The sequence below is a fragment of the Condylura cristata genome, unplaced genomic scaffold, assembly GCF_000260355.1.
Source record: "Condylura cristata isolate star-nosed mole 26May11 unplaced genomic scaffold, ConCri1.0 scaffold00009, whole genome shotgun sequence".
Taxonomy (NCBI): Eukaryota; Metazoa; Chordata; class Mammalia; order Eulipotyphla; family Talpidae; genus Condylura; species Condylura cristata.
The window spans coordinates 58,064,359-58,090,616 of NW_004567110.1; the positions used below are offsets into that span (position 1 = coordinate 58,064,359).

At 41.3% G+C, this 26,258-nt stretch overlaps 1 protein-coding gene across 1 annotated transcript in view; it reads right to left on the minus strand.

Moving 5' to 3' along the window:
- Positions 1-26,258, minus strand: part of RGS20 (regulator of G-protein signaling 20) — a 99,263-nt gene that overhangs the window by 63,027 nt on the left and 9,978 nt on the right. The window contains 2 exon segments of the mRNA XM_012722815.1: positions 5,083-5,255; positions 5,257-5,361. Of these exon segments, the coding sequence (XP_012578269.1) occupies positions 5,083-5,255; positions 5,257-5,361 (278 nt within the window).

The following is a 26,258-nucleotide window of genomic DNA, read 5'->3' on the forward strand; positions in this document are numbered from 1 at the left end:
CAGTTTTGCTGAACTGGCTTGGGAGCATGGTAATAAGTCACTCCCTGCTGAATGCCCTGTATTTCTGTCGAAGAACAAGTAGATATTCAGAGGTGCAAAATCAAGGCTGAGATATCCATTTGACACAATGGAGTGAACTGATTTCCTTCTTCAAGGATGCAAGCAAAATTCCTAGAAGTGCCTTCCTGAAAGACACAGCATTCCTATAAATAACTTTGTATGGCCAGATGCTCCTTGAAAGGTTCTTCCTTGTAATTCCTAAACTGCTCATGTGAAGGCTGGACCATCAGCGTTCACTGCATCTGTCCATAGAAGGTGAATATCATTAGACTGCCACTTGCAGAAATGAAAGATTTGAGGAACAAGGGCCTAGAATAAAACAGGTAACCAGCACATTGCATTAAAATAAGAGTTTCCCCCTCTCTTTCATTCTTGCTTGTCTACAAGATCTGGGATAATAAAATCTTCTGTGTAATTTTGAAGGTTTTTCCCAAAGAACTCTTACAGGAACTACTTTCAAAGTCAGCAGGAAGGAGATTTTAATAATTTAAAAAGGCTTCAGAAATGGTTTCTAATGTAAAACTGCTACAAGGGACTAACAGAATATATAACAACTTCATACTCCCATAGGACCCTAAATTCAAATTCTGGTTCTGCCTCTAACTTGATCTGTGACCTTACTTTACTGAAGGCAAGTCATGCTGTCATGTTTACTGTGAGGGACCATGATGAAATTTGGGGACAACAGTAGTCACATTCCATCCTGGTCTCCCTTGTGTTGGAGATAATATAAGCTTGCATAATACCTTCTGATTTCCTATTTGTTAAAGGTTTATAAATCTGTAAACAGGAAATCATCAATGTGGTGTGTAAGAGCCCTGGGGAGTGAGTCAGGAGACCTAATTCTAATCCAATTTTAGCTCCTGTTTAGTTGGAGATATCTGGCTGGACTGCTAACCTCTCTGAATGTTTCCTCATCTGTAAAGCGGGAAGAGGTGGAATAAGGAATCTTAATTTATGATTTTATATTCTTGATATAAAGGATATTTAAGCTAAAAGATTTGCAGTTACCTTAGTGAAGTTAGCATTTCTGGCTTCTAAGATAAATTTTCAGGTTTTCTTAAATAAAATTGACTAGGTGCTATATTTTAATAAGGTCCCTGATTCTGTACTAGATTTTCTGTATATGACCTAGTGTGTATTTTTCATGCACAGCTACTATAGAAAGTGAAATATTTTGAAAGGTAAAGATAATTTTTGTAAAGTGCTGTTTGAAATTTGCACATAAATATTTCATAATTTGAAATACAGTTTAGATGATGTAGAAATGCAATGATTTAAATTTAGATCTCGACATAGAAAACATTTACTGCTTTTCTAATTTTGATTTACATTTCCTCTATCAGTATGCATACCTATAGCACACAAAAATATGCCTTCTGTTCCTGAATATTTTTGTATCTGCTAGAGGCCTACTATATTAATTTACTGAATGCCGGCAGCGGCCCTATGAAATAGGTCCTTTAATTATCTCCATTTTAATGCATGCTAAAATTAAGGCACTGAGAGATTAAGCGATTTACCTAAAGTCATGCTGCTAGACTGGGATTTGAATCAACATATTTAACCCAGAACCCCAATCCATTAGGCAACATTGCCTTTGGCATGTGTTGCCCATACTTGATATAAAAGATGCCACTCAGTGAAGAAAAGACAAACGGGATGAAGTCCAGTAGGAAATTAAATAACGAGTAAAAAATAAGAATTGACAGATAGTCATTTACTACAAGTGTTCATGCCAAGTCTGGGGAGTCAAACAGTTTAGTCAATCCATAGCCTGGATCCACTAAAAGTAAAACGAAGACAAACCTGAAAGGAAACCCTGTGATCTGAGCCTGAGGAGGAGCGCTGACACAGTAAAGGTAACTAAAGACTGGTGCAGGAGTTCCCTTATCGCCACACTCAGGGGTCAGCGCAGAACCCCGGTGGGCAAGTGACTGCCTCCTGGCCGGTGGGCTAGGGAGACCAGTCCCCTCGGAAGGGGCTCGCTGCAGTTGGGACAGCCAGCGGAAACCCTCCACAACTCCAGCCCGTCCTAGATGGGGGAGGGTGGACAAAGACCAATTGGCCCTCGCCAGATTCCGTTAAGGAAAAATGAGGATTTTTTCTCTTCAGCACGCTCCTCCTTGTGGACAGAAACGCTGCAATCACTTTCACTCCGTCCCCCGCGTGGGGCGTGGGTGCAGCAATTTCTCCCCAGGGCTCCCACTCGCCAGAGCCCTGAGCACTCTTAAACTCAGCATCCAGCGACTGTTGTTGTCGCTGGCGGGTCCTGGACACTCACCTGGGTTATCCCGGGATGCGGGAGAGTCCCGAAGGTTCGCAACTCTAGTCTTTCGCAGGTCTCCACTCCCATCTCTCCCATGCACCCCCCCACCTCGCCCCCTGGTTTTCCCAGAAGCTGGGTGGTGTCGCTGAGCAGAACTAAAATACCGACTCTCCCACTCCCACCAAACCAAAGCAGAAACGCCGCGAAACACTAAGTCTTCCCTCGCAAACGCCCACTCTTATCTCGGTGCACCACCTCTTCCAAGGCCGCTCCCCAGTCCATTCCCACAAAGTTGGGGGGAGGGGAGAAGCCCCGCTTACTGTTCTCCCCGCCCCCTAACGCGACCCCGCTCCTTTCCGGTGCGCCAACTTCCCTTAGGTTCCTCGCCCGCCCACTCCCACCTTCCAGTCTTCGCAGCCCGGGCGCCTAGACTCGTTACAACTTCCCGAGCGCAGCTAAGAGAGTATGGAAAAGTCAGTCAACAGTGCCGATCGGTTCAAGAAAAATCCCCGCGGCATCCGCATCTTAAATGCCTTGGCATCGTCAAAGGGCGGGGGTGGGGGGCAGTTCTGTCCATTCGGTTTTCAAGAGCATAAATGCCAACTAATCAGCCACTCTGGGTTCGCAAGTGGGAACCCATTTCCAGGCCCGGTTCCTCGGGTGTCTCTCCTGAGTTGCACTTCTCCTAAAGGGAGATTTCGGCAATTCAGGGAGTGCCTCCTCTTTCCTTCCCACCTGCACTCAAACAGCCCGCCTCCGGCGCCTCGTTGCTTTTTTTCCTCCTTCTCCCTATTCAATTCATCAGCTTGGACTTTCCCAAAAATACTTTGTGTCAATACGCATTTTAGATTTTACTGACACGGCTCCTGCGCCTGCCACCCACTCACTGACCCCCCAGGCCACTGAGGTTAAATCGTGTGGACGCCTGGGTGGCCCAAGTACAAATCAATCGTGGCGGATGGACGCTCCCCTCCATCAGAGACACACTCTAAACCCAGATATACTCAAATGCTAACTGATGGGATTTGGACTCTAAGACTGGGCGACCGACCCACACCCCCTCCCACCAAAAGCAGCGACTACGACAGCACTCTCTCTTTCTTGACTATCGTGGGTGCCCCACTGGTTAGGGCCACTGACCCTCCCGAGGTCTCGGGAATTCCAGAGGGAGAAGGGGGTATTGAGGAAACGGTGTACTCACGATTCCACGGTCCACCCCGCGAGCCGGGGTGGAAGCTCCAGCCAGCTAGTCTCAGTCAGCCATGCGCATGCGTCCCGCGTGTGCCTTATTTTTATTATAATTCCAAGTGAGGTCCTTACTATGCCTGCGACTGCTCGCCCCGCTTTCCGCTTCTTCTGGCTCTCCGCCTTTCTTCTCGCTCTCTTCTTTCTCCCTTTCCCACCCTTTGCTCGGCCTCTTCCCCGCCCCCTCAATCGCCCCTCCGGGCCGGGTAACCCTAGTTCTAGCCTCCCTCTGGCGGTCGGGCTTTCCACTGCGGCGGGGGTTAGAGGGTGGGGTGTCTCTCCAGGCCCCACGCGGGGCACGATCTGCTCTCGGACCAGAGCCCGCTTCTCTAGCCCAGGATTAGGAAGTACCCAGAGTGTTCGTGCGCTGTCTAGAGAGCGCGGAGGGCGTGGGCAAAACCTCCCTCTGCCACCGCTTGACTACAGCTCTCGGGAGTCGAGGGAGACTCCACCCTTCGGGACTGCGTGCTCGGACCTTGTGAATGAAGGGCGCAGAGTGGAGTGTGAGAGTGTGTGTGTGCGCGCGCGATTGTGCCGCGGTTGCGCCTTGAGCGGAGAAGGTGCTCGTCTCTGGAGAGTCTAAGAATTGCCCAGCCGGTGGAGGGCAGCTTCCTACCTTCTCCCTTGCTTTAGGGTGCTTCTCGGAGCTCTGCCCGTCCTCACCCGGTGCCCCCTCCGCCTGCGGTTAACTCTCAGTTGAAAGGGTCTCTTATCCATCTCCGGCCTGCTGGAGCAGGAGGCCCCACCTGGTTGGAGGTGTGTGGATGGTGGAGGGCGCTAACTCCCTCCTTTGGACCCCGCTGAGAACCTCCACAGCTGCCCTTGGTCCCCAAGGGATTCCCGAATCCGGGGGAAAGAGGGGGCACCCGCAGGGTCGAGGGGAAACCTAGCCCAGCTCTACAGCCACTGAGTGCCGCTTGGGTGTACCCTCCCGAGCGCCTCTCAGTTGGTCCTAGCGGCCTTGCTGTTGAGCTCGCGGGGCTAAACTGAAGCTGAAAGCTGACCTGACAAAAATAACATCACGTCATTTCCTCTCTTCCCTCCAGAGCCTGCAGAAGCCGAGAGGGCAAAGGCGTGGGAGCGCGAGGAGGGGGCGGAGGCGCTTCTGGAGGAGGCTGGGAAGATCCGGAGGAGGAGAGCAACGCTAGGGGAAACCAGAGTTTGAGGAGCAATTTCGACGAGGGAGAGCACCCCTCCCCCACCTCTAGATTGCATTGACCCTGTAAAGGAAATGGGTCAGGAATTATAGCTTCTAGGGTCCCTGGGACACGGAGGTTTCAGAAGAGTCACCTATGACCTTTCTTGGACCTACCGTGCTGAACTCTGTCTCATGCCACCCCCTCTCACCTTTATTGGTGGGGTGCTTGCTGGCCCCTTTAGGAGTGGATCGGTCAGGTTGAGAAAGGAACTGAGAGTATATTGTTGAGGGTGGTAGGTGTCGAAGTCTGCGGTGGGTGGGGCTTGTTCGAAACACGGTACTCACCGGCATGTTCAAGGGTAATCTCTGCTCTGTACTGGCAGCCTCTCCCCTGGTCAGGTGTCCCCCTTGGGGTCTTCTGGGCAGTGCCATAGCTGCAACTAGCAGGAGTAGGTGGCCTGGCCTTCGTAGGTGCCCCGTAGAAAGCCCAACTGATGGCAGAGCAGAAAGCAGAAAGGAGATACTCCGGGCACTGATGGGGACCTTCAGGACGGGGTCCGCGGAGAAGTTGAGAGAAGAACCTCGTGAGACCAGAGAACGTGTCAGAAAGGAGGCTGAGCAGTTTGGGCGCAGCTGGAAAATCTGGGAGCTGTACAGAGCCAATGGATGGGGGAGGGCAAAGGAGAGGGAGGAAGAGAAACAAAACTAGCACACCATTACTGTTGGGTTCATTTACACTAAAGAAAACTTGCATCTAGTGCCATTTATTTTTTGAGGCATTACTTTTGGGGAAGGTTGGTGAGAGCAAAAAGAAAGGCTTTTGGTTAGATTCTCAACCCTCTCCACGTCTCTTTCCATCCTTTCTTTCTCCTCCTCTGACTTCCTTACAACCCTCCCACCCCCACCCACTTCTCTAATAACCAGGAGCTTGTTAGAAATGCAGAATCTCAGACTCTATCCCAAGAGTTGGCATTGGAATCTGAATGTTAACATTTCCAGGGGGCTGGTATGCAAGTAAAGATAAAGTGTATGGTAGGATCTCCATTCACATATCTTGGTTCTTTAGAATGTGGATACAAATCTCATAGTTTACTTTTGGAACTTTTGCTCTTTGCCTTTCTGACATCTTTAATTCTCCCACCTCCCAAATTGGGGTCTTTACTTGCCAGAGGTACATAAGTTGGTCTTAGTACCTAGCAGTTTATGAGAAATTTGGATTGTGGTAGAAGATTGAGGTATCTCATACTCACCTCAGGAAGGGTGTGGGGGAAAAGGGGTTGCCTTTGGCTTTAGTTGTGCTGGGTAGTGTGGGGTGGGAGACAAGTGTGGGGGTGGGGTCCTTAAGTGTACACTGCAGTCTCCCTTTCCACATTATGTGGGATTCCATGGAACACAAGTCTTTCCACTTGTTGCACAGGAGATATAAGCAGCTACAGTGGAGGTAAAACCACTATTTTATTGGAAACTGGGAGGGAATATTACTTGAGAAACCAGAAACTCAGGGTTCTATATTCTGCCTTTCAACTAACTTGATGGCTAACCTTGAAAGTCTCTTTATTCCTTGAATTTATCTTTTTTATTATAAAGCAAAGTGATTAAACTCAGTGACTTTTAAGGTCACATGCCTTGTTAAGGTTCTCATTTTTGAGAAACTGAGGGAGCTTGAGAAACTCAAACCCAATCATTTTGAGAAGCTCTCAAACTTCTTGCTCCCTTCACATTTCGTGTAATTACAAACCGGAACCTAACTCAGCCAATCCAAACAGCCCCCTCAAGAAAAACAAAAGGGCAATTTAATCTGCTTTTGAAAAACAAGATTGGTGGCAGCCAAGAAAAATGAAGGTGGAGGCGGGAAGCAGCTAATAAAAGTGACAGCGGGTTGAAGCGCAGGAGGGGGCGATGAGCGCGAGGTGGGGCACGGGTCCCAAGGGCGCGGCGGCCGCTCTCCAGGGTCCTGAAGGAGGGAGATGCCGCGGGCATCCTCGTGGGCTTGGCACGATTCCCCAATTTAGCAGTCGCCAGGCCCATCATGTTTTCTTTCTGCAGTGAAAGTCTTGTGGGAAGCAATTGTCGGGAGGGAGGGAGGGAGGAAACCTAGCAACCCATTCTCATTCATGAGGCCCTTTCTGGGAAGCCACGGAGAGCGTTGGCTGATTTGTCTTACGGTCGTTTGTATGCGTTCCGGGAGAGAGTGGAGCTCCGTTTGCATTTCCAAGTAAGTTCACATTGTTTCACTCCCCCTCATTACCTTTTCCTGGAGAATGGGGTCATTCTCCTAGTATTTTCATTCTCCCTTTCAGAGGCAAGTCTCCTCTCCCTTAGGCTCCCTAATGACCCCTCCCCCCCTTGCTTTCAAACACAGTGCATTTACTTCAGATGTTGGAGTTTGAAGCCCAAGAGGCTTCTGGAGAAGCTCCAACAGCTCGCTCAAGGGGGTGGGTGGTGGGTGGAAGGAGTTATTTGGAAAACTCACAGAGCCTGCTTTGGTGCCCAGCGTTAGTCTCCACAGAGAGAACATGGGGCATTCCCCTGTGGTTGGTGTTGGGGTGGGGGTTCGGCAGGCGCCCATATAGCTCTGTTCTAGCTGATCTACTGGATCGCAGCTAATCTAGTGAACACCTGCCTGAGACTGCGCTATAACCATTGTGGCAACTACCTTCAGCAAGCACTGAGTCACAGGAAACTCAGGGGCCATAAGGTCAACATAGGGGGGAAAAATCATATGTTAAAGAAGCCAAGAGATAACTTGGTCGCGAGTGATCCAAAGATTGACTAAACCCAATGTAGGCCTTTGGGCCAGCTTTTGTACAGGGACTTGAATGAAGGGGTGGGGGCTGGAAAAGCTGGATAAACTTCTTCCATGCACACCCCACTCTTAGATCCCATAACTTACAACTTTAGCTCATATTTTCAAATGGTTTTGTGAAACATGTGAACCTGTAATCTGATTCGTCTCTCTCTCCCCAGCCTTTCTTGCAAAGTCACTTGCATGTCCCTTTCCCTGCCATGCTTCATTAAGCATTTTGCTTCGGCCCTGTGCTTCAAGACAGAGACGCTTCTGATGGAAAGAGTGGAAATGTTCAGCCAGAATAAAAGTCCCCAGTTCATTCCCAGAAACACAAAGCCAGTGCTCATTTGTTCCTCTGGAGACATTCACCGTTTGCTCTTCCTTAAGATTGATCTTTTCCCTCCAATAAGCAACCTGTTGCCCTATCCTGGTTTTCACCTGGTAGTGGTTCTGCAATCTCAGCCAATCTAGTGAGAGACCAAAACTCTTCACTAAGTAGACAGGGTGTGAAACAAGTTAAATGAAGGGTGCTGTAATCCACACCCTTCTTGCAAAGACAGAACTGTGGAAGTATTGATGTAGTCTCAAAATTCAGCCCAAGAAGAGAACTTCAGCCAATGGTGCCAATCACTCTAGATTGTAGATGCCACTCTGAGGGGTTCAATAACATTAGCCACAAAGTGGAATAATCTTGGAATGCATATTCTTGAAAGCACTACTCCTTAGGGATACAGAAGACTTAGGGAATACTTTATTTTGATCTAATATCCACTTGCCTTATTAATCACATTGACTATTGAGCCATGTAGAGGAGAAAATTGATGTACCTCAAATCTACATGAAGGCTCGATCTCTTTAAAAGGCAAATTGGAAATTTTCATTTACCCCTAAAATGGTACAGTTTCATGAAGGATTATGCATAGCAGAATTAAACTGCCCTTTTACAAAAAGTTTTAATAGAATATAGAATCTAAATAGAATAGACTAAAATTAGATTTAATTTCATGAAATGACTTTAATTTTTTCTTGACCTTCATTTTTAAATTCTGATTGTCTGTGTGTTAACATTTGCACTTTATGTTATTTTGGAGAAGTAGTTCTTTCCACTTGGATTTAAAAATCTAATTTACAGTGGTTGAAAGTCATAATCACAAATATTTGCTAGTGCTATTAAATTTACAGATTGGAAAATAACAATAAATAGGCTAATTGGACCATGGGTATTAGAGTTAGAGGTTAATATTAATTGGAAGTCAACCAAACAATTAAAGACACACTTCTAATAAGGCTCACTTAGAATCTAATGTTCTTAGTGAACATGCAACTGTTATAAAGAATGTCTCTGCTGCTCATAATTAGTTCTGACTTCAGCTATTCTTTTAATAACTTTAAAATATATTTATGCTTATGTGGAGGTGTCATAAGAAGATGCTGTACAATGGAGCAATAATAATGAGGAAAGTGGGGATAGGAGTAGAAGTAGAGTGGACCAGAAATGAGGGTTTTTCAGGTCACAAGTATTTCTGGGGAGGGGAAATACCCCTAGACTCTGTTTTGGTCTTGCAGAAATAAAAGGGTCCCCTACTTCATTGCTGATATTGTTAACAAAATGAAAGATTAAGGACAGAGGTGGGACTTTACTTAAATATATACTTATCTTTATTTGAATTATATACAAAACTGAACTCTGGAACAATTTTTTCCTCTCCAAACTTCCTCCTACAGTCAGCCATTTCAGTAAGTGAAAATTTGATTCTTTTTGTTTAAGTCAAAAGCATTAGGCACATCCCTGGTTTCTCTTTCTTTCCAACTCTTTAGTCAAATCCAATGGCTTATCACATTCACAGTTATCACCATTTCAGGGTGCATTCAATCTCCCCCAAATTCTTATGTGGAAATCCTAAAGAGTATTTCAAAATATGACTTTATTTGGAAATAAGATTGTTGTAGATCAAATTACAATGAGGCTGGTGCTGCAGTAAGGTGGGTCCTAACCCCAGTATGACTGGAATTCTTATAAAAAGGGGTAATTTCAACACAGATATGCACACAGCAAGAATGCTATGGGGAAATGAAGGCAGACATTAGGGTGATGCATGTAAAAGGTAAGAAATATCAAAAATTGCCATAGGTTAGAAAGAGGCATGGACAGATTCTCTCTCAAAGAGGATTTAGCCACAGGACTGATGCATGGTAACCCTGTCTGAGTTTCCAGTCTCTCACCTGGCCTAACCTGTAGATTTTTGATTAAAACTGAAATATCAATTCTTACCTAAATTTCCAACCTGCTTCTTTGATCTATAGATTTCAGAATTGCCAGCCTCTATGTTCACTTGAGTGAGTTTTAAATACCCTTTCATTAAAAATATTCTGTTGAGGCCCTCCCTTGTGGCGCAGCGTGTTAAGGCACAGCATTAAGAAGCTTAAGCCACTTCTGCAGGAGTTCAATTCCCGCCTTCCCCGGAGGAGATCCACATGGGGAGGCAGACCTCTCCTGACCTGCCTGTTGCTCCCCTCAGCAGTGTGCTTCATCGATCTGCCTGTTCTACTCCCCCCTCTGTCTCTGGTGAATCCTCTCACCCTTCGCATCTCTGGTCTGTACCCCAGTTCTATATGAATAAATAAATAAATCTTTAAAAAATATCCTGTTTATATGTATCTCTGGAGAACTTTGACTAATGTACCCTGGTAGAGGGATTTTCATCTATCACCTGACTACTGTAATTGTCTTCCAACTAGTAATTTTCTGCTTCCTTTTTCCTCATTCCCTTCATGGTTGAGTCTCAAAAAATTTGAAACCAGAGTTATATTGTTTTTTTATTGTTGTAAAATATAAATACCACTAAATTTGCCACTTTTAGTATTTTAAGTGTCTAATTCAGTGTCATTAAACCATTGTATAGGGCCCTCCCTGGTGGCACAATGGGTTAGGACACAGCACTGCAAGCTGGCCATAGCCACCTCAGTGTGAGTTTGATCCTCAGCCTGAAGGTGTTCCATATGGTGTGGCAGACCTCTCCTGACCCATCCACTGCTCCCTTCAGTGGTGTACTTCATCAATCTGCCTGTTCTGCTCCCCACTGTACCTGGTGAATTCTCTCACCTCCACACCTCTGGCTTGTACCCCAGTTCTGTATGCATAAATAAATAAATCTTTAAAAAAATTCTGTAACTATCAACCTATTTTCTAAACTTTTTCAGCTTCAAAACTACACTCACTAAATAGTAGCTACCTATTATCCTCTTTCCCAGTCCCTGGTAACCAATGTTCTTCTTTCTCTCTGTATGAATTGCTGATTTTGGGTATCTCACATAAATGGAATTATATACATAATGAAATCATACAATATTCTGTGTGTGGCCCCTTACATTTAGCATGTTTTCAAAATTAATCCACATTGTCATATATCAGAATTCTGTTATTTTTTATGATTAAAAATATTTATGCAAATCCTAGGTAATATGGTTTTTAAGTTTTGAACTTTAGTAAAAAGCGAGAGGAATTTGAACTATCTTTAGGAGGATATATAGAGTATATGTACGTGTACAAATATATATATATGTATGTGTACAAACACACAAAGAAGAAATATGGATATATATATGTAGAAATATCTATCTCTCTATTTTCTGTCAATCATTGTCATAAAGGAGGATAGATATATTGAAGGATACATAGAGAGAAGTGACTGGAATGGTTGCGTTGGGGGTATGTGAGAATAATTGGCAACTGGTGGGATGGAGAGGTACTATACTGTATGTAAATTTTTACAACCCATACTATTAGATTAAAGAGACTATAATGAAGAGTTTGACTCCATTTCTTTTTGTTTTTTTAGGTATATCCCAAGTAAGCAATATATGACTAAATAATTTTTAAAATTGTTATTGCACAGAGGCGTCCCTGGTGGCACATGTGTTAAGTATCACTCTTTCAAGCTATAGCAACACTTGCGGACTGGGTTCCATTCTCTGCCAGGGAGGTGACCACATGGTGCAGCAGACCTCTCCTGTTGTGCCTGCTGCTCCCCTCAGCAGTTATTTCAATGGATCTACCTGTTCTGCTCCCCACCCTCTCTCTGGTGAATCCTCTCACCCCACCCTCCATACCTCTGGTCTACACCCCAGCTTCTGTATACATAGTCTTTAAAAAATTATTGCACAGTCTGAGGCTAAATAGTTTTAACCTGACTGAGTCTTTTAGCTGCAAAATACTTTAAAATTACAATTGCAATGATTATTGAGATCTTTAGATTTACTTTCACAATATTCTACTGTGCCTCCCTTCCTCCCTCCTTGAGAGTTGTCTGGAGGTAGATTATATAATATGTATGAATTCCATCAGAGTTTAAATTGGGGTATACATTGAGAAATATATGACTCAAGTGAGTATAATGAAATGAAATGTGATGAAAAAATTGTAAATTTAATTCAAGAAATACTCCAGTCTTCACATCTGTCCCACCACCCTCCCTCTCTCCCATCCCCCACCCCCCATCTCTTATATTCTTTTGACTCTTTCTTTACTTGAATGGCAGGGGAGTTGTGATTGAGACGGAAACATACTATATTACATTTATGCTTTTATTATTGCAATAAAGATTCTGTAATAAAGAGTTCCACTATCTTTTTAGGCGTGATTTCTGACAGCTTTCAATCTTCACTACTTTTCCTTCTTTTTCTGCCCCATATCTAGTCAAGCTGATTTGAAAGCTCTATTGTACCTGCCAGAAGTTAAAGCCTCACGGATTCTAAGCCATGGCCCTTGTAGAGAAGAACCCTTAGTCCAGATCCATCATAAAACATCAAACCCATTCTTTCTCAGGCCATTTTTGGGCTCATTTGGATCCTGCACAGTTTTCTTCAGAGGTCCTTGCTGTGATTGATATATATATATATGTATGTATGTGAGAAGACAAATGAGTAATAGATCCCTCTACACTCTCTCAGTATGTGTTTGGTGTCATTAGTTTGGACATCTAAACTAAAGTTTGACTGAGGGGCATCCCTTTTGGGTAAAGTGGGGATAACCCATGTTTTTAGTTCTAGCTCACAACTATTTAAGATTATATTGTTGTATTTTTTAATGTCCTAATACAGAAAAATGAAAATGAACTAAAACTGTTTTTAGATGGTAGGAATAAAAAAGGCCCACGTGTCAAAGTTCTAAGCTTTTAAGATCTTTTTAGGTTTCCCCCCAACACCTTTTGTATTTGTTGATTCAGCAAAAAAGTCTAAAAATGTGAGCGAAAATTAAACCAAATCAAATCTGTGTTCTTTCTTCTGTAATATTATATATCTCTAGGGACCAGGAAGAAAATTGTTTACATAAAAATCAGAGTATTGAAAAGATAAATTCAAATTTTATTTGGAAACTCCAGTGATATTTTGGTGGACTACCTAGCTCTTTAAAAATTGCATTTGTGGCCCTTCCTGGTGGCGCAGCGGGTTAAAGCACTGCACTAAGAAGCCTAAGCCAATTCCGCATGAGTTCGATTCTCGCCTGCCCGGAAGAGTTCCACATGGCGTGGCAGACCTCTCCTGACCCTCCTGCTGCTCCCCTCAGCAGTGTACTTCGTCGATCTGCCTGTTCTACTCCCCACTCTGTTCCTGGTGAATCCTCTCACCCTCCGCATCTCTGGCCTGTACCCCAGTTCTGTATGAATAAATAAATAAATCTTTAAAAAAAATTGCATTTGTGGGACTTCTCTGGTGGCAGAGAGGATTAAAGCGCAGCACTGTAAGCTAGCCATAGCTGCTTCAGTACGAGTTTGATCCCCCACCCGGAGGTGGCCTACATGGTGTGACACATTTCGTGACCCACCCGCTGCTCCCCTCAGCAATGTACTTCGTCAAATGTCTGTTCTACTTCCCACCATCTTTGGTGAATCTTCTCAGGGCCCCTGCACCTCTGGCCTGTACACCAGTTCTGTATGCATATATAAATAAATCTTAAAAATATTGCATTTGTTCTCTCACATATACATATATATATATATATATACATATACACACATACATATAAACATGGAGGCTTATTATTTAAAATATTCTGTGTGTGGATATATATGTATATATGAGACCCACATATGTATATTTTTATTTATACACACGTTTTTATCAAAGAAGACTAGGGTAGCATTCAGCACCTTGCAAAATCCTCACTATATTTTGCATACTTATCATAAAAAATAATATTTTTTAACCTTAATGCACAATAAATTTGCACAAAAGATGTACTATATTTTGCATACTTATCATAAAAAATAATATTTTTTAACCTTAATGCATAAAAAATTTACAAAATGTTCTCATATATGTTATTTCACTATGCACCACACACCAAGGTACATAATGAGGAAATTGTGAAGGCAGGTGATTTCTATTAGGATCAATAAAGAGCAGAACTGAACCACGAGCTGCATCCTGACTCTGATGATCTTGACCCCACATCCGGGAGACACTGTTGTTTTTTAGTGATGCCAATAACAATGAAGTTGTTGCCTCATATTTTCTAAATGCCTATGATAGTACTTTGTAATTAAGATGTAATTAAGTACATTTGACCACACTAATTTTCTTATTCCAAAATTCCATTTTCTCATTCTGTTTAGTCTCAGCAAGTAGTAAGAATTCCAGTTAGTTATGCTTCCAAATCTCTACTGAGGACATGAATTACTGACTTCAACTCTATAGGTTATAGGTCAATTGATTACATGAATTACTAAGTATCCACTTTCCCTAATAAATTGATTAATTCTTGAAACAATTATTCTAAAAGAATAAATATGGCTTCTACAATGATCTGATTTACTTATAATTAAGGAATAGAATTTTAGGCACTAAAAGAGAAACCCCAGATATTGAAGATAGTAAAGTGAAGACTTTAGGATAACCTGCCTCATATAATTTCAGGCATTTTGGCAAATTAAATCTATGGAATACAAATTATTTTACATGGAAAGTCAATGTAGTTGAAACTTTATATAGTTCTTGAAGCTTCTATTTAACTATGTTTTCAAGAACACTTGCAATCCTAATGAGGCAAAATTTTCCAAAATGATTGACAGTCACAGTCTAATATAATTGTAAATCATGCAATTATTTTCCCACTTTATATACAGTTTCTCTTAAGAAAATATAGAACAGGTCAACACGGTTCATACTATAATATTTCATCTAAGATTTATCAGAGATTGATGTCAGTAACTATGAGAAATGAAAACAGTGTCATCAAAATCTTAAGAGTTGCTGGAAACAAATGTAGACTTGAAAACGCATGTATGAGAAATGCAGGAAATGGAGCTATTCATAATAAATCTGCTCTTTGTTGAGTTATGCATACATACAAAATACAAGCATCCAACACTGCTATCATTTGAGTCCTAATGTTTTTCCTGGGTTTTGTTGTTCTCCTAAGATGCCAGTAAAATAAAAAGAGAAGGCTGGCAAAAACAGAGCAGTGGGAATGTCATAGTCAGAGGAAGGGGTATCAGTGAGGACATGGAGACCAATTTCCCTCCTGGGTTTTTTTGTTTGTTTTGTTTACATTGGTTAACAGCACTGTGAAAGTTGCAGGTGTAGAGCTTCACACTTTGACAAGAGTATATGCCATAGCAAGCCCATCAACCATAGGTCTAGTTACTACCCACCATTGCCCAATTGACTACTTCTACTCCCACCCACCGCTCCTAGCCCCACCATTTTCTTTCCCTTGGGTAGCCACAATTCTATTGTCCAAAGATTTGTTTTATCTTTGGCGTATTTGTTTTGTTTTCCTTTGTGGCTTTGAGTCTGTAGTCATCTGAACTACAGTTTTCGGTACAAAGGAATTTAGTAAGGATAATCTCTAGGGTTTCTAACTTCTGGGTTAGTTTTCAGGTACAGTGCCCATTACTTGACACAGAATCACTCACCACTTTTTCTTCACACACACACACACACACACACACACACACACACACACACACACACACACAACCTTAATCTTAGCCCCAAACAGAATCCCAGGAGAAAGCTCTAGAGTCAGCTTGCCTCCCCAAGCATGACTTACCAACATCCCACTGTGACTTCTGAGCCTTCTTAATTCAATTACAGCAGCCTCCTAAACAGTTTTCTGCCTCAGAGTCTATACAGCATTTCTTTCCACTCTCATCTACTCCTTGCTGTGCAGGAGTGATACTTCTAAAAGACAACTGTGATATGTTTCTCCCCTCCCAACCATTCATGAGCTCTTCATGTCTTTACAGTACTTAATAGGGTATATAAAACCTTTTGTGATTTATCCATCTATGAATCTGTTTACGTATTCATCTTTCTCACTATCCCTCTGTTCCCAGAGCTCTACTCATACTAAATTCCCTCTATTCCTGCAATCCCTGATTCTTTGTCATTTCTGGTACTAGGTATAATCGGTTCTCTCTGCTGAACCATGCCCTTTTCCCAACCTGCCCTTCTTTTCTTAGGTAGTCTCCTACTTAGCCTTCAAGGCTCAGATTAGGTGCCATTTCCTTTAGGAAGGTCTCCTAAGTTGGGTTAGCTGCTGCCTGCTTTGTATAAGTGGCCTTATTATAACACTTCTGGCATTGTACTATGAGTCTTGTTTCCCCATTAGATTCCAAGCCCTGTGAATGTCAGGATTTCTCTTATTCAGAGCTATGTATCAAAAACATAAGGCAGTACTAACAGAACTAAGAATGACATGATCTGGAATTAAAAATTGTTGAAGCTGGGTAAAGACTACATAGTATTCTCCTAAGCTAACTTTTTCTGCTTTTATGTTTATTTGACATTTTCTACAAGGCAAAGATTTTTTTTTTAAAGATATGTTTTATAATTTATAAACATTGTACCTCCTCTCTTTTTTTAACTAGTAAATGAGAAAAGGATAAACCCTGCCACAACTCCAAGCACAAACTTCCAGGGTAAGAGGTTTATTCAAATGCATGTTTGAAGAAGGCCTGATGCAAAAGGAATGTGGGTCTTCCTCAGGGGCCTGAATCCATTGTCCTTGTCTCCCCAGGCCAGATCCACCAACTTCACCCTGTGAACCACAAAAATCAACAAACAAGATGGCAAGAACAAGGGAAGACATTCTTCCTTCCAAAGTGGACAGTTTGTGACAGGACTCAGGAAGGCTTCGCCTGCTTTGTAACTTTTCCAGTGGTGCCTAATAAACCCGGCTTTGTGCAGCCTCCTTCAGGCCTCCCCCAGCCCAGCCATTCTAAGGCATTTCCCTCCTTGGCGCTGCTGCAGGGACAACTGGTGAGTGGCCATTGATTTCTTTGAGTTGGACTCTACTGAATTGGATTGCTTTGCTTGGCATTTTAAAAGAGGTGTTTTTCTTGAGGAGCTAGAGATTTGCATGTTTTGAAATTATACATATTGGGGCCATTCAGGATTCGTGAGTACCATTAATTTTCCTCAGGACACAAGAAATGTTTGGCTGAAGAGGGATTTTTAACAGCCGTAGCTTAAATAAGTCAAGAAAAAACTTTAATATCTCTGATTAAGGTTTTTACTACACTATGGGAATAAGGCAGGGAAAAAATATATTTTTAGCAACTAGCAAATTGATATCGACCGGGTTTTTATCATGTACTAGGTAGTGAAGCACCACTTGCAGATGGAAAGTACTAGGCTGTAATGAAGTAACTGTCTACCATTCAATCTCATGGGTTCCAGGGGTCCCCCCTCCCGGGGAGGGGCGTGGGGGGAGCACAGGAATAATGGAAAGCCTGGACCCATGGATACAGAACATTTAAAAAAATCATAATATTGAATAAAAAAGAAAGTCAACCTAATGAAATTACACATGGCAAATTTTATTATCCTAAAGTTGATAATACAACTAAAACTCAGAGAATTAAACTCAGCTGGAAACTGAACTAAAAATCCAGTTCTTGCCATTCTAAAGACATCATGCTTTATGTCATCATCCTGCCTGATAACAGTTTGTCTTTGGGTATGCCAAACGCACTCCTTTAACAAAATGTATTCAGCTGGGAAAAAAAGATGGTATTCGGGTGACAAACTTCAGTTATGACTGAGCTTCAAGCTTTACTAGTTTGCAGTGCTTCAATTTCCACCAGATGTCACCATTTACCATTATTTCACTGTCTCCGTTATTCTTTTTTAAAAATATTAAGAAAGAAGAACTATCTAGCTCTTGGGCTCCTCTGAATTATTGCATCTTGTGTGAGGTGGAGGGCTAAGTGTCTGGAGGAAGCAGTTGACCTTTGATTCTTGATTAAGTGAGAAGGAATTTGATAATGTAGTGAGTCTTTGCCACCCTTGATCACCTAAAATCCAATCTTTTTTTTTAATCTCCCCCTTATGATTTCACATTTCTAAAAAAAAAAAAAAAAAAGCCAATTTCTGATGCATGAGCCAAGCAATTATAACCTGACTTTTGGCCCAAAATACACAGAAATTAAAGGAGGTTTTGAAGTGAAGGGAGGATAACAAGAATGTGTGGCTTCTCTGTAATAAGCAGCAGAAGCCGGTGGTTTAAGTGTTAAACCAGGCTAGTAAGAAATTCCTAAGGAAGGACCAGAGATAACCCTGAGCAGCAGATCTTTGTGCTTTCAGATTTTACATGCCCCAAAATTACACTATTGATATTTCATTCTTATAGCTCTACTATGAGTATTCCCTGGAAGATTATTGTGTAGGACCAATATATTTCTCCACTGTAAATGAAAATGAAAAATGAACTTTATTTTTTCCAAATGGGAGGAACCAGTCCAGAAACAGAGAATGACACAAGCAGGGTCTGCCTGGAATCACTGGGGAAGTGTTTAGAGTGAGGTGTTGGGTAGAAGGAGGGATGCAGACTTCCCTTTCTCTAAGTTTGCTCAGGCCAGTGGTGTCCACATCTCCGATAGGCCCCAAAGCCCAGGGGCCAACAAGTGCTGGAAAATACTTGACTTTCTTCTTCAGAACTTCAGCTCTGGGAAAGAGAACCTTAATGACACCAGCAAAATGTTAAAAATTGTCATCAGTTTGCAGTTATTTTTATAAAAAAATAAAAACAAAGAAGCTACAGCACTTGGCATTTATTTACTGGCTAGCTGCTTCTCTTTTTTCAATCTAGTAAGCTTGGTAAAGAAAGCATCTATAGAGGCCCTCCCTGGGGGCTCTGCAGGTTAAAGCGCAGCACTACAAGCTGGCCTCAGCCACCTCAGTGTGAGTTCGATCCCTGGCCCTGGAGGTGACCCACATGGTGTAGCAGACCTCTCCTGTCTCGCCTGCTGCTCCTATCAGTTGGCCTGGTCTACTCTCTACTCTGTCTCTGGTGAATCCTCTGCACCTCTGGCCTGTACCCCAGCTCTATATGCATAAAAATTAATTTTTTTAAATGAAAACATCTATATTTTAAATGCACATCCTCCAAGATAGTACTTATGTTAATAAAGCTCTTTTCAAACAAAAACTTCAAGAAATCTATCCTTCAAAATACATGTGACCTTCCAGATGAAACTTTCAAATAAAAGGGGATAAATTCAACTTGCAGAAGGGGAGAGAACAGATTTATTGTATAATTGGGATATATGATATGCAATTAGCAATATCAAATTCTTTGATCATTTCTTTCTAGTAATGTTTGTTTCATACTGTTTGGTCATATTTTGTTTAACTAGTTTGCTACATTCTCACACAACCTTTACTGACAATTTGTAGGTAAAAACAGCCATGCATTACTGATTCAAAAAGACACTTGCACCTCCATGTTTATTGCTGCTTTATTTACAATCGAAAGGACATGGAAACAATTCAAATGCCCAAAAGTGGATGACTGGAGTAAAAAGATGTGGTACATCTACACAATGGAATATTACTCAACAACCAAAAAGAATAAACACATGTCTTTTGCAGCAACATGGATGGATCTGGAAAAGACCATGCTTAATGAAATAAACCAGAAAGAAAAGGAAAAACACCGATGGTCTCACTCATAAAAGGAGTATAAAGCACCAGGTGCAAAAAATAATAATAATAATAATGAACAGCTATATACCAGATACATTTTATGGGGGTAGGTTGAGGAATGGGATCAAAAACTGGGGGGAGGGAAGTGCACTGGGCTATGGTGGTGGCACACAGGTGATTTGGTGATGGGAGCCCAAGGGGATTACAACTGAGATGGAAAAAGGCACAAAATGATGTAAAAATAAACTATTATATTATTTTTAAAAAAGGGAAATAGGCATAAAAATTTTTAAATTATGCCTACAATGAAAATAAGCATATCTGTATAGTCAAATAAGTTGAAAAAACTGAGGAACTCAGGATGTAATGTCAAAATACCTAAGTATATTAGTAAAATTACCTAAGTATATTAGTAAAATTAATTTCTGTATTTTCAATAAAATTCTTTATAGATTAAAAAAAAGTAGTCATGTGCTAATATCCACTCATATTGGATCAATCTGATCTGACTTTAGAGAGTAGAAAAGCCACATGAAAATGTTACAATTACCCACGTTCCCTGGGGAAGGGGAGGATATGGTGTGTGAGGCTCATCCACAGATCTTTGTCAAACAGAGTTGTTAGGAACAGGGATAAAGGGAGGAGATATGTGAATTTATCTCTGAGATATGTTGATAAATCTTTCAAGAGAAAAAGATGTCAAAGGTCAAATATCTAAATAAGGACTGAGAGATCCCACCTCACACCTGTGAGAATGGGCCATATAAAAAAGACCAGAAGTGGGCCCTCCGTGGTGGCTCAACAAGTTAGGAAGCAGCACTGCAAGCTAGCAACAGCCACTTCAGTGTGAGTTCGATCCCCAGCCTTGGAGGTGACCCACATGGCATGGCAGACCTCTCCTGTCTTGCCTGCTGCTCCCCTCAGCAGTGTACGTCACCTATCTGCCTTTTCTGCTCCCCATTCTGTCTCTGCTGAAGTCTCTCACCACCCCTGCACCTCTGGTTTGTACCCAAGTTCTGTATGAATAAATAAATACATTAAAAAAAAAAAAGGAAGCAAAAAAAAAAAAAATGGAAGCAAGTGTTGAAGATGATGCTGAGACAAAGGAACCCTCATTCAATGCTGGTAGGAATGTAGATTGGTCAGCCTGTATGGAATGCAGTATGGATGTTGCTCAGAATCTTAAATATGGGCCTACTTTATGACAGAGAAATTCCATTCCTTGGTATCTAACTGAAGAATACAAAAATATTAATTCAAAGGGATAGACACACTTCTAGGCTCATAGAAGGACTATTTACAACAGCCAAACTATGGAAACAACCTAAACACCCAAAGACAAATTGAAACCAGTAGCTGTGCCAATGTATAGTATAACGATATTTGCAATTATGCCAATGGAAAGGGTTTGTCCACTATTCACCATTGATATGGCGATAAAAACTAAAAGTGGGGAAGGTAACCAGGTGATTGATCAAGGACTCTTGCAGGTGGTGCCCCTCCCTGAAGAGGTTGCTGTGAAGACAAACAGATTTCAAGTTGGGAAGACTTTGGACAAAAATTGTGATTAAAAGTCTCCATTCTGAAATGGAAGCTCCAGGTGGTCCAGTATCAGAAGAGATGAAAAAAAGCCAGGTAAAAATTGCCACTCTCCACCTGCAGTTCTTCCACATCTCCCACGGAGAACAACAGCTATAGGGGAAGTGTATTTAAAGGAAGCGTAGGTGCAAGAGGCTGGTTCTGAGTCCAGAACAGGATCCAGGGAATATGGCTGCCAGTCAGCTGGCTCCATGGAGTTCCCCTCATATCTATCTGACATATTAGCCCAATTGGGCAGTCAACTTTAGGGGCTGATTCTGAAGCAGGGAGCGGGTTGGGGGTCGTGAGGAGGGTGAACTGGTCTACCAACTCCCTCTGCACAAGCACCAAGGCTGGGAAGCTTGAGTTTATGAAGCTCTGCCTATTGAGGAGGTGTCAGTATTGCAGCCTCTTAACAGCAGGAAGGGTACACAAGATTTGCACGATTTCTTTGATCTTGGGCTCTTTGCTGACTTGTAGCTGGTTGTGCCCCACAGTAAGGGGCATCAGATTTTGGTACTTGGAGTCATCCAGGAAGGTGCTCCAGGACCTGGTCAGGGTAGATCTTCAAGATCTTGTGTTTCTGTAGCTTGTGTGGCATAAGAATTTGTATTCGGCTTGTGCAGCATAAGAAGCTTGTATTCGGCACTCACGCTGTGTTCTGACAGAAGTGAGCAATTTGGTTGTCAGGAAAAACTGCTGTTACCTCATGACTGAGAAGCCAAATGAGGCCTGTCTCCTCTTCTGAGCTGAGGGTGGTGGTAGGGAGATGACAGTTTGTGCTGACAGCAGATTTTGGGGAAATACACTCTTAAGAGCCATCAGTTTCTGCCACTCAAAGTTGGTGGTGGGTAATGGCCTTGGAGCCGTCGAGAATAGTTTGGGTGGTGGATGGCTGGCCCGTCCAGGGAAAGAGATCCCCTTGCAGCATCCCAGCCACTCTATGCAGGCATCATCTTCAGAAGAACAGACCTTCATTCCAATTTTGAATAAAGGTCCTTGGCATGGTCTAACACTTGAAAATGAATCCTTACAATTTTTGGTGTCAAGATTTCAAAATCATATAAACAAAACATTCCTGTGCCATACATTTATTCCAGAACATATTGTTTACAGCACTGATGTTGAATTACATTACTTATATAGTCTTTGATTTGGGTTTCATTTTGAATTTCAATAGTCACTGTGTGTTTAAACTCTTATCTTTCAACATATAGTAAATTCTTATTTAACTCTTGAAAATTGCAACTTTAAGTGAAGGCATGTTGTTTAATTCTACATTCCGTCAGGATTGTTTTTCACAATATTATAATGAAATGACATTGAATAAAATGATGTTGTTTGAGGATCTGCTATATTTACTTAACTTCAAAATTCTCTTTTTCAGTCATGTTAAGTGGAATACTTATAAAACCATTCTATAGAAATTTCCAAAATAAACTCTCAAATGTTATAAGTACAGTCCTAGTGTAGATGCTGACTGAGGCCAAGGGCTGTTGCAGGTGGCTGCCCTTCCCTGACAGGGTTGCTGTGAAGACAGAAACAGCCTCAGGGACAATGTGAACTGCCTTTACCTACAGAATGGAAATAAATGGTTTATATAGAAACTATAACAACAAGTTTACTAAGGTTCCCAGTATAAGATGCAAGAAGGTAAAACCTGAATATAAATTTTCTAATATGCAACGATTTATAGATTTGTGAAAGCTGGTTGGATTCTAGCAGGGCAGTTGATGTGATTTTATAGCTTTTTGAACAGTGGAAATGAGTCTGAGATATATTTTGTCCACAACTATTAATTTAGAATCTGAGGGTTACTTCTGTACAGTGAAAGAAACCATCAGCAAAATGAAGAGGCACTCTGCTTACTGGGAGAAGATGTTCAAAAACACATCAATAACAAGAAGTTAATATTCAAAAAAAGAGCTCAACATACACACACAAAATACAACCCAATTAAAAAATAGGCACTATGGGCTCTCCCTGGTGGCACAGCGGGTTAAAGCACAGCACTGAGAATCTAAAGCCGCTTCCGCATGAGTTCGATTCCTGCCTGCCCTGGAGGTGACCACATGGTGTGGCAGACCTCTCCTGACCCGCCCGCTGCTCCCCTCAGCAGTGTACTTCGTTAATCTGCCTGTTCTGTTCCCCACTCTGTCTCTGGTGAAGCCTCTCACCACCCCTGAGCCTCTAGCCTGTACCCCAGTTCTGTATGCATAAATAAATAAATCTTTTAAAAAAAAAATAAGACCAGAAATACTATATGATTCTACAGTCCATTTCTGGGTATTTACCCCAAAGCATAAAACTTTTAAAATCTATCTGCACTACTGTATTTATGGAAGTATTACTTTAATATCCAATATTTGAAAATTCCATTCTACATGACCAATGATTGACGAATGGATAAATATGTGGTATATATACACAATGGAATACTACACAGATTTAAAAAATGAAGTCCTGCCACTTGCAACCACACGAATGAATTCAATGAATACTGAGTGAAATCATCCAAAGATAGACAGGTGTACTATGATTTCATTTACATGTAGAAGTTAAATGTATTCAATAAAATAAAAACAAACTTTTTGTTCTTAGGTAAAGGGGTCAATTTTATGGTAGTAGATAGATCTAGATCATAATGTACTATATAAAGGTGTTAAAATACACTGCTGTACAGCTGAAATCTTAAATGTTATAAATCAGTATTATTCAACTGAAAAAAAAGTCTAAGTGTCTCAAGATTTATGGAAAGTAAGAGTAGAATGAATTCAATCAGGATTTTTAAAGTATGCTTTGTAGACTTCCAGATTGTATCTTTTGCCTAGTTCTATTTCTTTGTTCTGAAATGCCAAGATCAGTTGTCCAGTGAATGCCAGAGGCATATATTAGCAGTTAAATAAAAGTACTTCTATGTGAAGTGGATATTCTTTAGACAGCCAAGAGGTATACACATGGTTCTCAAGTCGTAACACCTATGACCTAGTAGAATGTAGTTTTATTAATTTATATTTTTCATAAATTAAATTAAAATTTCAGACTTGAAGAGGCCTATCTGGTGGCCTAAAGGTTAGGTCACAATGCTATCACCACTAAGGCTTGAGTTGGATACGATACCCGGTCAAGGAGCCTACCCACAAGGTATAGCAGACCTCGCCTGTCTTGTCTGGTGCTCCTCTTAGCGGTGTATGTCAGTGGATCTGCCTGTTATGCACCCTTTTCTTTTTCTGGTGAATCCTCTCACTAACTCCCTCACCCCGGCCTACACCCCAGTTCTATGCTCCCCCCCCAAAAAAAAATTAGAGTTGAATACAATTTGTGAATTACTGCCTCAGACCAGGATATAAAATGATGTTTTAAAAATTTTTTGATTTTTTTTCTATCAACTCAGATTCCCTTCTAATTTATTCCTTTTGTCTGTCCCGAGAGTGATTTGAAAATATGTCCCCCATATCTATTATTTCTTTTCTCAGAATTTAGTGCTTTGTCTTTCTCCTCTGTGTTCTGATAGACTTTAAAATTTTTTTTTAAATTCATTAAAATGTCATAATTTTAATTTTTTTGTGCTCTCCTTCCCTGTTTAAAATAGTAACTGATGTCTTATCTCCACGTAAAGCTTCTTTTTCAGAGCTTTTCATTAGTGACAACTCACTAATTTCAGAAATGTAACATGTTTAAATATTTTAATGAATAAACATAAGTACACATTATTAAAATATTTCTTCTATTTCCTGCCTGAGTCTGTTGTGGTGATACAGTTAACATCAAGCTACAACAGAATTCTCAGTAGCAGCAGAAAGCAGTTTGACTTGACAGGCAGGCAACATGATGACATGAGCAGCACAGAAGTGGATTTTTAAGTGGACTTACCACTTAAAAGGTAAAATACTAGTCTTAGTCAAGCAAAAACTAGGCTTTCATTGCCAGCAGCCATACTCTTTAAGAAATGTTAAAGCAAATTCTTCAGGCAGAAATGTTCTACACAAACTTAGACTACATAACTACTACTGGAAATGGAAAGAAAGTAGCTTATTTTTTATTTATTTCCCCCCTTTTATTTTTTATTTATTTCTGGAGGAATTTTCTTTATTTTAAAAACACATTATATCATCCTTCATTTTTGTGCAATGTATGCTTTCCCCATGAAATTCCCACCACCAATTCACCCAGGCACCATCACCATAGTCCCTTGTGCTCTTCCATTCCTGTCCTGGCCCTTCACCCTCCTCCCCTACAGAATGGCTCTGATACATAGTTGCCTGATGATTTTGATTTTTACTTTATTATAGTTACTTTATTATAGTTACTTTTTTACCCTTAATTCCTGATTTGGTTCTAATACATTCCTCCTATAAGTGATACAATTCAATATTTTTCTTTTTCTTGGTTTATTCACTGAGCATAATCCTTCCAGCTTCATCCACGTTTCTTCGAAGGGCATGAGTTTATCTTTTTGGTTGCTGAGTAATATTCCATTGTATAAATATACTACATCTTTTTGATCCAGTCCCAAGAAGAAATGAAAATGGCCAACAGGAATATGAAAAAAAGTTCAACATCATTTGTAATCAGGAAAATACAAATCAAAATCACAATGAGATACCACCTCACAACAGTGAGAATGACACACACTAAAAAAAAAATGGCAACAACAAATGTTGTCGAGGATGTGGAGATAAAGAAACTCTCATACACTGTTAGTGAGAATGCAAACTGGTCCAGCCACTATGGAAAGCTGTGTGGATGCTCCTCAAACTACTAAAAGTGCAGCTTCCATATGATTCAGCAATTCCACTCTGAATAATCTAACCAAAGGACACAAAAATATTAATTCAAAAGGACACCTGCACCCTTATATTTATTGCAGTACAATTTACAATAGGTAAGCTATGGAAACAACCCAAATGCCCCAAATAGATGACTGGATTATTTTTTATTGCTAATATCTCTGAACGGGCAGCAAACCTTTTATCTAAAGGGTTAAAAAAATATATATTTTAACCTACTCAATTCTGCCATTGTAGTGAAATGAATGAACATGAATGTGTTCCAATAAACTTTATTTCTAAAACCAGATGGTGCTCCCTGGTGGCACACGGGATTAATTCTCAGCACTATGAAGCAATGTGCAGCCACTGTAGCACTAACTGGATCCCTGGTCAGGGAGCTGACCGACACGGCACAACAGACCTCTCCTGTCTCATCCACTGCTCCCTTCAGCAGTGTATTTCAGTCAATCCTCCTGT